This window comes from Myotis daubentonii, chromosome 3 (genome assembly GCF_963259705.1).
Source record: "Myotis daubentonii chromosome 3, mMyoDau2.1, whole genome shotgun sequence".
Lineage (NCBI taxonomy): Eukaryota > Metazoa > Chordata > Mammalia > Chiroptera > Vespertilionidae > Myotis > Myotis daubentonii.
This window is the reverse complement of record NC_081842.1, coordinates 81932952-81946393: the sequence shown is the minus strand read 5'-3', so window position 1 is coordinate 81946393 and position 13442 is coordinate 81932952. Positions and strand designations below refer to the sequence as shown.

Sequence of the window (13442 nt, the reverse complement as noted above, 5' to 3'; positions counted from 1 at the left end):
AATCATGCTCTGTTAATCATGATGGTTCTGTTCTGATTAGAGAAAGGACATTCTAACCTCACTGAGAGTTTTATGCCCTGGGAATGGGAGTTAACATTGGAATACAGTCCATCCTCCTTCCGAGAACTACCTATCATTATGGAAAGATTTACAACCTTGTGGCAGAAACAGTCTAGTCCAGGGGGCACCTGTTCTTTACAACCCCCAGCCCCTATTGTCTGTAATTTAGTCCCAGAGTGCCTAGAGGCTCCCGCCCTCCTGTGACACCACCCTCCTCCAGCCCACATGATTTGTTACTGTTAATCCTGTGCCCACTTTCCCCATACTTGTAATTCCTATTTTCCTACGTGATCTTTGTCCTTCTACCCAATATAAGCAGCTGGCATATGGTGGGGTACACAGCAGATTTTTGTGGATGACCTACTGCTCTCCCATACTACCCAAATTATTGGAATAAACGCTTATATATGATTCAACCTTGTTTCTGCTTAATTGGCTCAATAGTTACAGGCAGCCCAGACCCCTTGGTTGTCCGGTTATAAAACAATCCTTACAAGAATAGGATGACTTATTATTCAGAAGAGAATCATAATCTTTAAAAATTCTCTTTTCTTGCTGATATTTGTACTTTTTGTTATCGTTATAGATTCTATTTAACACGTTGTATAGGACTAATCTTTATGGACAATATCTTACCTATTTGGAGAGACAGCTTTTTTAGGGACTCAATAGTTTAAAACAAATTTAAACATACTGTAGTCAGACATTTAAAAGGGATATTAAACGATAGCTGACATTTCTTTGATGTGTTTCCTTATATATCCCAAATGTTCTCTTTACTTAAATATTATAGGTTCTGGATATTTTCAGAATGAGTCATATTTTAGGATTTGGTAATGATAGAGGATCATCCTATCTAATAAGAGAGAAACATGGTAATTGGCGTACGACCGCTACCCTTCCCATTGGCTAATCCGGGCAATATGCAAATTAACTGTCAGCCAAGATGGCGGCCGGCAGCCAGACAGCTTGAAACTAACATGAGGCTTGATTGCTTCAGTGACGGAGGACTCCAACGTTCCCCGCCTGCCGCTGCAGGCCTCTGAGCTGCAAGCAACTATGTAACAAACATAGAAGCTAAACAAAACCCCAGAAACCTGCCCGGCTTCAGCCAGCAGGATCGCAACATTGTAAGCAAAGGCCAGAAACCTACTTTCAGCAGCGGAGGCCAAAGATCTGGAGCCAAGCCTCAAAGCTAAAGCTGGCCGAGAATAAAAAAAAAAAGAAAAAAAGGAGCGGTTGGGAGCTTCAGACACCCCCAGCCTTAAAACAGCCCTCAGCTCCTCACCTAGACTGGACAGGCACCCCAGTGGGGACCCCCACCCTGAAGGGGGTGTGACCAGCTGCAAACAGCCATCATCCCCTCATCCAGGCTGGCAAGGCACCCCAGCGGGTCCCCCACCGTCATCCGGGACACCCTTCAGGGCAAACCAGCCAGTCCCCACCTGTGCACCAGGCCTCTGTCGTATATAATAAAAGGGTAATATGCAAATTGACCCTAACAGCAGAGCGACTGGGAATGACTGGTCATTATGACACACACTGACCACCAGGGGGCAGACGCTCAATGCAGGAGCTGCCCCCTGGTGGTCAGTGTGCTCCCACAGGGGGAGTTCTGCTCAGCCACTAGCCAGGCTGACGGTTGCCAGTACAGCGGTGGTGGTGGGAGCCTCTCCTGCCTCCTCAGCAGCGCTAAGGATGTCCAACTGCAGCTAGGCCTGCTCCCCCCTGTCAAGTGGACATCCCCCAGGGCTGCCGGGCTGCCAGAGGGATGTCTGACTGCCAGCTTAGGCCCAATCCCTTGGGGAGCGGGCCTAAGCCAGCAGGTGGTCATTCCCCAAGGGGTCCCAGACTGCGAGAGGGCACAGTCTGGGCTGAGAGACCCTCCTGAGTGCACAAATTTTTGTGCATCGGGCCTCTAGTATATATATAAAATAGAGAAATATGCTAATTAATCAGGATGCCATAAGGAGTTGATTGGACAGGAGGTTGTGTGTGCAGCATAGGGGGGCGGGGCGGCAGGGGCCTCTGTGCCCCTGCGCTGGGGGAGGGCCTGATCAGCAGTGGCCACAGCTGCTTCAAGGGCCGGAGAGGGAGGCAGGACTGGACCAGAGGGTGGGTGTTGCCACATCGCGCATTGGGCTCCTAGTAGCAAATGTAATAAAGTATGCGGAAGGTCACATTTTTAACTTAAAAGTACTTTGACCTTTCCAAGTATTAATGTGTTGTCTCTCACAAAGGATCATTAAAGTGCTGCTAATGACATATTCATAACAGTGATATTAAAACTTAAAAAATACAGTAATAGAATCTAAAAAATTATAATAATTTTGTTTGGGCCAGTCAGTTGAGTGCCAAATAGTAGCCTTGAGGGTATCAGTGTAGTGTGGCAAAGTACATCAATTGTTCATAATACAACTGGCTAACCAAGAAAAGATTATATTCTGTTTAAGAAGACACTGGGGTTACATAGTACATTTGATATGAACCCCTCCAATTAAAAAAATTTTAAAGCTTTAAAAATACTCTTTAAATGAAAATACACTTTAGTTTTCTAAATGTTTACTATTTTCTTGATGCTATTATATAGACTCTATATATTACCATTAGTATATGTACTGTTTTATTTATGGCCTCTATCATTATCATAGTTACAATCTGAATGGTGTCTTTCTTGTTGGATTTAGCATTTGTCATTTGCCAATTACGAGTATATAATTTCTTTTCAAGGACCTTTATGTTTAGTGAAAAGAATAATGATTTCTTTTTTCTTTTTTTTTTTTAAAATATATTTTATTGATTTTTTACAGAGAGGAAGGGAGAGGGATAGAGAGTTAGAAACATCGATGAGAGAGAAACATTGATCAGCCGCCTCCTGCACACTCCCTACTGGGGATGTGCCCGCAACCAAGGCACATGCCCTTGACCGGAATCGAACCTGGGACCCTTCAGTCCGCAGGCCGACGCTCCATCCACTCAGCCAAACCAGTTAGGGCAAGAATAATGATTTCTTGAATTGGTTTGTAGTAATGTGGTTTTTTTTAAAAGGTAAGATTCCATTTATAGACATATATATTTATATTTAATTTATATTTTATTTTTTAATTGATTTTTGAGGAGAGAGGAAGGGAGAGGGAGAAAGGCAAACATTGATCTGTTGCTTCCTGCACCACCCTGACCAGGGATCAACCCACAACCTGGGTATGTACTCTAACAGGGAATAGAATTGGCGAACTTTTGGTGCATGAGATGGCACTCAAACTGAGCCACACCAGCAAGGGCCTGTATTTTTAATAATGACTAGAAAAGAGAAAGAAAGCATTTTTTGAAAAAATTGTTTAAAATTTTAAGCACCCCAATAGCAGCCAATATAACAGTTAAAGCCATTGTAGTGGTAGGGTAATCTATGCCAGTTAATAAGACACAAGTACTTCTAGAAACAAACAAGAAAAAGAATGTGTTCATCCACAATTTTTAGTATTTACAGGTTAATTTCTAGGGTGGTATAGTTCTTATAGCTCACTTGTGTTAAGATGAAAATGTTTGAAAATTCAACCTCTTGGAATATATTTGTTACTGCAGACTTCAGTACAGAACAGTGTTTGTTATTTTGTGTGACAGGATACCCAGAGTTATATTGACGAATGTCCTGGGAACGGAGTTAGGAAGAAAATACATAAAGACCTCTCCTGTAACTGAGGCCACTTTGGGTGATACAGACAACTTGCAATCAGAGCAGCTTTCTTCACCATCTGATGGCAGCCTAGAATCTTGTCAAAATCTAAATCCTCACAAGAGCTTCTTTTTAAATGAAAGGTATGTTTAGTGATAACTTTACTCAACACAAATATTATTCTCTTGAGCCCTCCTCTATTCTTCCCCAACAGATATGCTATTATTAAATGTGAGGCAAATGTGCTCTGATGGCTAGTATGACTTTTCTCTCCTAGTGGCTGGAACCAACACTCCATGCATGGCTAATAACCAGTTTAAAAAACAATGTTATTCCACTTGTGTTTTGGAAAAATGGATACAGACTCTTTAATGAGAATTTAGTTAACTATTTTAAAATCCATTCCCCTGACTCTGTGTATTCCTCCTCCTTCTCTGTCCTATTCATTCATCTGTCAGCCTGTTCTTCCATCCCTCCATATTGCCATATTTACTGGTTTTATATCCAGATTCTAGAACTGTACCTGGCACTTAGTGCTTAGTAAGTATCTGTTGAATGAATGGCTGAATGCATTTCTCACAAAAATGGTTTGAGATAGCTGAATTCCATTAATAAAAGTGTCTTACTATGCCAATAAGAGAAATGGAAATATGAAGTTGCTTTTGTTTTAAGTTCTAAAAGAGTGGGGATTGTAAATAAGAAAAAAAGCATGGGAAAAAGCTAGGGGATGTCAGTTAGCAGATACTAATAGACCTTTAACTTTTACTTTATCATGAACTTCTCGTTTTACTTTTCTGCTTTCAGCCAGTACAATAAATAGTTTTGATCTGAATGAAAATTACTGATCCAGTCTTATTTCCCCCTTCCCCCTCTGCCCCTGAACCACCCAGAGGTAACTTCTGGTTTATATTTCTCTCTTTTTTAAAAAATAATTTTTTATTGATTTCAGAGGTGAAGGGAGAGAGAGATAGAAGCATCAATGATGAGAGAGAATCATTGATCGGCTGCCTCCTGCATGCTCCTCCACTGGGACCAAGCCCACAACCCAAGCATGTGCCCTTGACCAGAATTGAACCTGGGACCCTTCAGTCCGCAGGCTGATGCTCTATCCACTGAGCCAAACCAGCTAGGGCTTGTATTTGTGTTCTAAGCCTAATTACATTAAAGAGTATTTATAGTTGCTTCATTAAAGATCTATAACAAATTTCTTACATTTTTAACACATTTTATTTTTATAAACTCACTTCATTTCTTATGAACTTAAAAATTTTATAAATTTTTCTCCTTTTGGAAGATATTTTATGTTTTCACCGAGGTTCTACTTAGTGAATTATCAATGACAATTTTAACTTTATACTTTAGTAGATCTCTTTCTGAATTTGCTGGGGAAAAAATGAGTTTCAGTGGTATTATCTAGTTCCTAATAAATTTGATGTATAATTAGAGATTATTAGAAGTACATTTATAATTTTATACTGTAGGTGTTTATTTCTGCCTTCTCTACTGGACCATGAGCTCCTTAAGGAGAGATATCATGTCTTATTTGCACTTACACCCAGTGGTTAGCTCAATACATTTTAATTTTGTGCACTTGGGTTAATGTTTATGTCATTTAACCTTGACCTTTGGTTTTCTGAGTTGTAAAAACAAATAATTTTGAATGCCTTTTCTACCTCACAAGATTGTTTATTATCTCTTTTAAATTTCACATGTGAGAATCGTATCCTATATAATAAAAGAGAAATATGCAAATCAGCATCCTTCGGGTATGCTTAAGCCAAGCCCGCCAGCCAATGAGGAGTGAGTATGCAAATTAACCTGACAAATATGCTGCATAACTTGCATACACAGAGCAGAGTGGGAGAGCCGGCAGCTTGGGGGGGGGGGGGGCGGGCATGGCTCCCTAGGTCACCGGATGGAAAGCAGAGCAGGAGAGCCGGAGCCTTGGTGGGAAGTGGCTCTCTGGTTGGGAAAACCCAGAACGCGGGGAGCACCAGGAATGCTGGGAATCGTAGTTCTGGTGGCAGACAGCTCTCCTAGACACTAGAGCAGTGGTTCTCAACCTGTGGGGTCGTGACCCCTTTGGGAGTCGAACGACTCTTTCATAGGGGTCGCCTAAGGCCATCGGAAAACATATATAATTACATATTGCTTTTGTGATTAATCACTATGCTTTAATTATGTTTAATTTATAACAATGAAAATACATCCTGCATATCAGATATTTACATTACGATTCATAACAATAGCAAAATTACAGTTATGAAGTAGCAACGAAAATAATTTTATGGTTGGGGGTCACCACAACATGAGGAACTGTATTAAAGGGTCGCGCCATTAGGAAGGTTGAGAACCACTGCACTACAGCAAAGTGAGCCTGGAATACTGTTGTGGTGGGGGATGGAGGGAAAGCAAAGGTGAGAGACATAAGTAAAATCAGAGTGTCTAGGAAAAATTAAAGGGAAGATATCCTAAAACTTCCAGGAAATCTCCACCAATGGAGCAAAGAAAAAAAATGCCTCTATTATTCTGTGAGCAACAAACCAAACTGGGTTGGGGGTCTCAGACAATTCGCTCATATGATTGCAAAGGCAGACAGAAACTCCGAGTTGGAGAGGGCTCCCAGATTGGAGAGGGTGCAGGTCCGGCTGAGGGAAGCCCCCTCCACGTCCCCACCCCCAGTGCACGAATCTTCGTGCACTGGACCCCTAGTGTGTGTGTGTGTGTGTGTGTGTGTATGTATGTATATGTGTGTGTATATATATGTGTGTGTGTGTGTGTGTATGTATGTATGTATATGGGTGTGTATATATATGTGTGTGTGTGTATATATATATATATAAAGTTTATATGTACATGTATATGTGTATATATGTGTGTATATGTGTATATATATGTGTATATGTGTATATATATGTTGTTATAACTGAAGGCTTATGTAAGACTTATATGATTTGAGTTTCATGGTAATAGTTCAGCATAAGTACTCAGATATGTAACCATAAGTAGTCAAGTGATTAAAATCATTTGATCTGGCTCTACCAAAGCATTAGGGTTGATTTAATCATAGTGATTATTTATTATGTACTGTTACCATGGAATTCAAATGACATTAACACACATTCATGCTAATTGTGAGGATTCTATGAAACTATTATATTAAATCTATACTTTTCAAGCTTTATACCAATTTGGGGTTAAGGTTTAATAATAATAGGTCTAAAATTTCTGGCTGTTCCTAAAATCTATAAAATAAGAACTCTAGCTCTCCTCAAGTTCTTTCTAAATAGTTGTGATCAACAAAAATTTGCTACCACCAAGCTAATGTCAATAGGAGCTCCCAATATGGGGTATGGAAAGAGAAGAAAGTTTATTCAAGGGAACAATTTGCAAACTGGGGAAAGGCAACCTACCTTGGAAACCAAAAGTGAGCTCCACCAGACAAAGGGGAAGCTGCCCTATATAAAGCTTGCACCCTGGTTCCTAATTGGTTCAGAACAAGAATCTAAATAGCAAAGTTCTGATTGGTCCAAGTAGCATGGTCTTGATAGGTCAGATTGGTCGTTATGATGGAGCAGTTCTTATTGGTCAATATAGATGCAAATGAGGATATAGTTGCATGGTTCTGATTGGGAGGGGCAGGTCTTAGTCCACTGATTGCAAGTTGATACCATGAACTCATTTATGAGGGTTGATTCTATGGCAGGGCAAGTGCAAGAAACTGAAGGTTCAGCCTGTTGCTTTTTCCTACATGCAGTGTGTATGAGAGCTTGTGTTGGTAATGGCTGCTAGACTCTAGTTATGAATTTGTTACCAGTTAACCATGAGGGGTCCTTCTTGGCAGTTATATTTTTTTCTTGAAATTCATTTTATGAAATTTCCAGGTGGTATTTGATGTGGGCCTTGGAAATTCATTTTGTTGGTGGTAATTTTCTTTGGTTCTTGCATTTGGAATGGAATCCCAGAGGTGGGGAATGTCTGGTCCGTGGGCTGTATATGATCAGCAAAATCATTTGATCTGTCCCTGCCAAGGCATAAGGGGTGAATTAGTTAAATGTTTGACCAAATACAGCAGGCTAATTTTTAAGTTGATAATTTTATATGACCCTCCAATGATGTTATAAATATACAAATTGTCATTGGCAGAAAAAAGGTTCCCCACCCCTGGTATAGATTTGAAGACAGACACCTGGATTCAGATATTAGCAGTATTCCTAACAACCTGGCTTATCTTGGGCAAGTTACTTATTCTTTCTTTAAAACAGGGATAATGCACTCTTATAGGATTATCATGCAGATTTAAGGAGAGAAGCTATATAACTTAGTATGTGACTAATAAATGATAGTCATTATGTGATTAATAAATGATAGTCATTATGTGATTAATAAATGGTAGTCATTATTTGTGATTAATAAATGGTAGTCATTTTTATTTTATTTTTTAAATAAATCTTTATTGTTCAGATTATTACAGTTGTTCCTCTCCCCCCCACCCCATAGCTCCCTTCCACCCAGTTCCCACCCCACCTCTGCCCTTACCCTCCCACTGTCTCATCCATAGTTGTACGATTTTTGTCCAGTCTCTTCCCACACCCCCCAATCCCTGTTCCCCCACCCCCCAAGAATAGTCAGTCCACTCCCTTTCTATGCCCCTGATTCTATTATATTCACCAGTTTACTCTGTTCATCAGATTTTTTATTCACTTGATTTTTAGATTCACTTATTGATAGATGTGTATTTGTTGTTCACCTTTTTCTTCTTCTTCCTCTTCTTAAAGGTTACCTTCCAGCATTTCATATAATACTGGTTTGGTGGTGATGAACTGCTTTAGCTTTTTCTTATCTGTGAAACTCTTTATCTGACCTTCAATTCTGAATGATAGCTTTGCTGAATAAAGTAATCTTGGTTGTAGGTTCTTGGTATTCATCACTTTGAATATTTCTTGCCACTCTCTTCTGGCCTGCATAGTTTCTGTTGAGAAATCAGCTGACAGTTGAATGGGTACTTCCTTACAGGTAACTGACTTTTTTTTCTCTTGCTGCTTTTAAGATTCTCTCTTTGTCTTTTGCTCTTGGCATTTTAATTATGATGTGTCTTGGTGTGGTCCTCTTTGGATTCCTTTTGTTTGGGGTTCTCTGCTCTTCCTGGACTTGTAAGTCTATTTCTTTGACCAGGTAGGGGAAGTTTTCTGTCATTATTTCTTCAAATAGGTTTTCAATATCTTGCCCTCTCTCTTCTTCTGGTACCGCTATAATTCGGATGTTGGTACACTTGAAGTTGTCCCAGAGGCTCCTTACACTATCTTGATATTTTGGGATTCTTTTTTCATTTTGCTTTTCCGGTTGGGTGTTTTTTGCTTCTTCGTATTTCAAATCTTTGACTTGATTCTTGGGATCCTCTTGTCTGCTGTTGGATCTCTGTATATTATTCTTTATTTCAGTCAGGGTATGCTTAATTTCTAGTTGGTCCTTTTTCATATCCTCAAGGGTCGCACTAAATTTATCCGTGGTTTCTAGAAAATTCTTGAAAAACCTTATAGCTGTGGTTTTGAACTCTATATCCAGTATTTTGTTTTCCTCCATTTCTGTCATTTGTGATCTGTTTCTTTGTCTCCGCATTTTTTATGCTTCCCTGTGTTGATACAGTGGCTTTGTGTGCTGGGTGTCCAATAGGGCCCAGTGGCTCAGCCTCCCCAGTTACCTGAGGTGGACACTCTTTGTGCACCCCATTGTGGGCTTTGTGCACAGTCTTGTTGTAGTTAAGCCTTGATTGTTGTTGATATCACTGGGAGGAATTGACCTCCAGGCCAATTGGCTGTGAGAATCAGCTGTGTCTACAGTGGGCGAACTTCCATGCTGAAGACACCCTTCTGGGGCAAGACTTGCTTCAGTGGGGCTTTGGTGCTCACTGAGTCTCCCCCCTGAGTGTGTCCCTTATGGATCTGAGGAGTTGTAATCTGGATGGTCCCACTCAGACCACTGGGTACACGGGCTCTTGGATCTCTAAGGAGGTGCTAATTTAGCCTCTGCCTGAGGCTACCCAGCAGGAGCTACAGAGAGATCTGCAGATTCCTCTTCCTTGTTTGGGGTTTGGAGGTGCCCAGATGAGGCCCAGCTGTGAAGCAGTGCAAGCTTCAGTGGGGCCTTGGGCCTTCTTTTGGAAGTTCTGGGTCTCTTTGACCCAGCTGCAGTTTGTTAGGTAATTTTAGATCTCAAAGGGCCAGCCCATTCATATGCAAAGGCCTCTGCTAGCAGCTTGGGTGGGGCGGGGTCTCAGGGAATCAACAGGGTGAAGCAAACAGCTATGGCTGATCCTCAGCCCTGCCCTAAGAGGCCCCTGTGTCTCAGTGTCCCGTCTCAGTATCCCGGTAATCGCTGAAAGCACCTCTGAGAGAAAGCTGCCCTCGAGTTTCGCCCGATGCCGGACAGTCCAGTTTCTCCCGGTATGAGTCCTGGGCCCCTAGAGACTCGCCCGGAACTGGAGTTCAGGGCCGTCTTGAGTTTGTGACTCCCTCCATATTGAAAAAGACACCGGAGTCCTCCATTGCCAGCCCTTTCCGCACACGCGCCTCCATACCTCTGCACTTTACTTCCGCACCTCCTCTGAGTCTCACTGTGCTTTTCTCTTTCCTTCTAGTTGTAGAATTTCCACTCAGCCAGCCTTCCTGTGGTTCTGGATGATGTCTGTTTTGTCTTTTAGTTTTAGTTTTGAAGTGGTTGTGGGAGGCAGCAATTTCAGGTGTTTACCTATGCCGCCATCTTGGTTTCTCCCATTTTTTTTTTAACAGTATATTTTTATTGATTTCAGAGAGGAAGGGAGAGGGAGAGAGAGAGAGAAAAACATCAGTGATGAGAGAGAATTATTGATTGGCTGTCTCCTACATGCCCCCTCCTGGGGATCAAGTCTGCAGCCTGGGCATGTTCCCTGACCGGGAATCGAACCATGACCTCCTGGTTTATACCTTGGCGCTCAACCAGTGAGCCATGCCTGTCTACCAGTCATTATTTCTTTGTATCTTATCACTGCATATATTAAACACTCCATTAAAGGTTGTTGTAGTCGATGATACTTAAATCTTTTATGTTGGGGATGCTAGTGTCTTATCCTAAGATTTTTTTTCCTTTTAAAAATAATTCTCACCCAAGAATATGCTTTTATTGATTTGAGGGAGAGAGGAAGAGAGAGAGAGATAGACAAAACATCGATTGGGATCAAACCTGCAACCTATGTATGTGCCCTGACTGGGAATCAAACCTGCAATCTTTTGGTGTACAGGATAATGCTCCAACTAACTAAGCCACCTGGCCAGGGCCCTTTTCCTGAGATTATTGTTACCTCTGTTGCTAATACCAGTGCTGCGAAAGGCATTTGTCATAGCCATACTAGTATTACCTTTTGGTTTAAGAAATGAGGGTTATATAGTACATTTGGTATGAATCCCACCAATTTAAAAAGTTTATAGCTTTTAAAAATACACTTTAAAGCTTTAAAGGAAGGTTTCCTTCTTTTAAAATCTTTCCCATTGCTTGTAAATGATCGGAAATTGTTTGCTGAGCAATGTTTAATCTTTCTGCAAGTTGTTTTTGAATTTGACACGCATTTTTATCCAATAATGCTTGTAATTATTGGTCTTCAAACTTTTTCGGTTGACCTGGATGTTCTTTGTCTTTCACATGGAAATTATCACTTTCAAAGCATTTAAACCATTTTTCACAAGTATCTTGAGATGGAGCATGTTCACCATAAGCTTCCCAAAGTATATAATAACTTTCAGCAGCTCTTTTCTTCAAAATAATGAATTAAAACTTCTTGCAAATGCTCTTTTTTTGGCATGAAATTTGACATTTTTAAGCTTAAAAATATCTATGATGTTAACACCTTCAGAAAATTTGACATACGAAGTTTTGAAGCTTTTGTCAGTACAACAAAACAGCATACATATCAAATCGCATATATATCAACGTATGTGTAACTCCATCTATTGAAAAAAATCTGCATTATTAACTGGTACACCTGGTATAACCAAGATATCTCTTCTGATTATTGACCACAACCTGTGGGTGTGAGCTCAGCCTGTTTTGCATCTCCTTTTCTCTTACTAGTCTCCATATGACTGCTTCTTTATATCCTCATTTACAGGAATTCTGTTCAGCTAGTCTTCAGGTGGTTCTCAATAACTGGTTCTGTAATCCTATCTAATAAAATAGAAACATGGTAATTAGAATACAACCACTACCCTGCCCATTGGCTAATCAAGGTGATATGCAAATTAACTGCCAGCCAAGATGGTGGCAAGCAGCCAGGCAGCTTAAAGTGAACATGAGGCTTGCTTGCTTCAGTGACGTAGGACTCCAACGTTCCCTGCCTGCCGCTGCAGGCCTCTGAGCTGCATCTCTAAGAACTATGTTACAAATATAGAAGCTAAACAAAACCCCAGAAACCTGCTTTAGTCCGTCAGGCTTCAGCCAGCAGGATCACAACATTGTTTCAAATACAGAAGGTAAACAAAGGCCAGAAACCTGCTTTCAGCAGCGAAGGCCTAAGAACTGGAGCCTCAGAGCTAAAGCTGGCCCAGAATAAAAAAAGAAAAAAAAAGAAAAAAAGGAGCGGTTGGGAGCTTCAGTCACTCGCCAACCTGAAAACAGCCCTCAGCCCCTCACCCAGACTGGCCAGGCACCCCAGTGGGGACCCCCACCCTGATCCAGGACACCCTTCAGGGCAAACCAGTTGGCCCCAACCCATGCACCAGGCCTCTATCCTATATAGTAAAAGGGTAATATGCCTCCCAGCACCAGGATCAGGGGAGCCGAGAGGCCTCCCAGCACCGGGATCAGTGTGACAGGGGGCAGCGCCCAAACCCCTGATCACCCTTCGGCTCTGTGTGTGACAGGGGGCGGGGCCACAACCTCCCTATGTGCCCTGCTCTGTTCGTGACAGGGGAAGGCACCCCAACCCCTTGATCAGCCCTGCTCTGTGCCTGATAGGGGGAGCTCCCCAACCCCATGATCGCTCTGCGGCTCTGTGTGTGACAGGGTGCGGCACCCCAACCCCCTGATCGGCCCTGCACTGTGTGTAACGAGGCAGCGCCACAACCCCCTGATCGGCCCTGCTCTGTGTGTGACGGGGTAGAGCCATAACCTCCCCATCGGCCCTGCCCTGAGTGTGAGAGTGGCGGCGCCCCAAACCCCTGACCGGCCCTGCTCTGTGGGTGATAGAAGGCGGCGCCCCAACCCCCACCCCACGGGCCCTGCTCTGTGTGTGATGGAGTAGAGCCATAACCTCCCCATCGGCCCTGCCCTGAGTGTGACAGTGGCGGCGCCCCAACCCCCTGATCCACACTGCTCTGTGTGTGACGGGGGCGGTGCCCCAACTCCCCTATCGGTCCTACTCTGTGAGTGACGGGGGAGCTCCCCAACCCCCTGATGGGCCCTGCTCTGTGCATGACAAGGGGTGGCGCCGCAACTTCCCCATCGACCCTGCCTTGAGTGTGACAGGGGGCGGTGCCCCAACCCCCCAATCAGCCCTACCCTGAGCGTGATTGAGGGTGGCATTGCAATCTCCCAATCCGCCCTGCTCTGTGCATGACAGGGGGCGGCGCCCCAACTCCCCAATCGGCCCTGCTCTGAGCCCAACCAGGGGCTGCACCTAGGGATTGGGCCTGCCCTCTGCCACCTGGGAACAGGCCTAAGCCAGCAGGTCATTATCTCC

At 42.8% G+C, this 13442-nt stretch overlaps 1 protein-coding gene across 13 annotated transcripts in view; it reads left to right on the top strand.

Moving 5' to 3' along the window:
• Positions 1–13442, top strand: part of SENP7 (SUMO specific peptidase 7) — a 174117-nt gene that overhangs the window by 80505 nt on the left and 80170 nt on the right. For 9 of the 13 annotated variants that reach the window (XM_059688017.1, XM_059688015.1, XM_059688011.1 and 6 more), the window contains one exon: positions 3682–3876. The exons of the other annotated variants lie outside the window; for them this stretch is intronic. In XM_059688017.1, coding sequence (XP_059544000.1) covers positions 3682–3876 — 195 coding nt within the window. The remainder of the gene's footprint in view (positions 1–3681; positions 3877–13442) is intronic. 13 annotated transcript variants of the gene reach the window in all.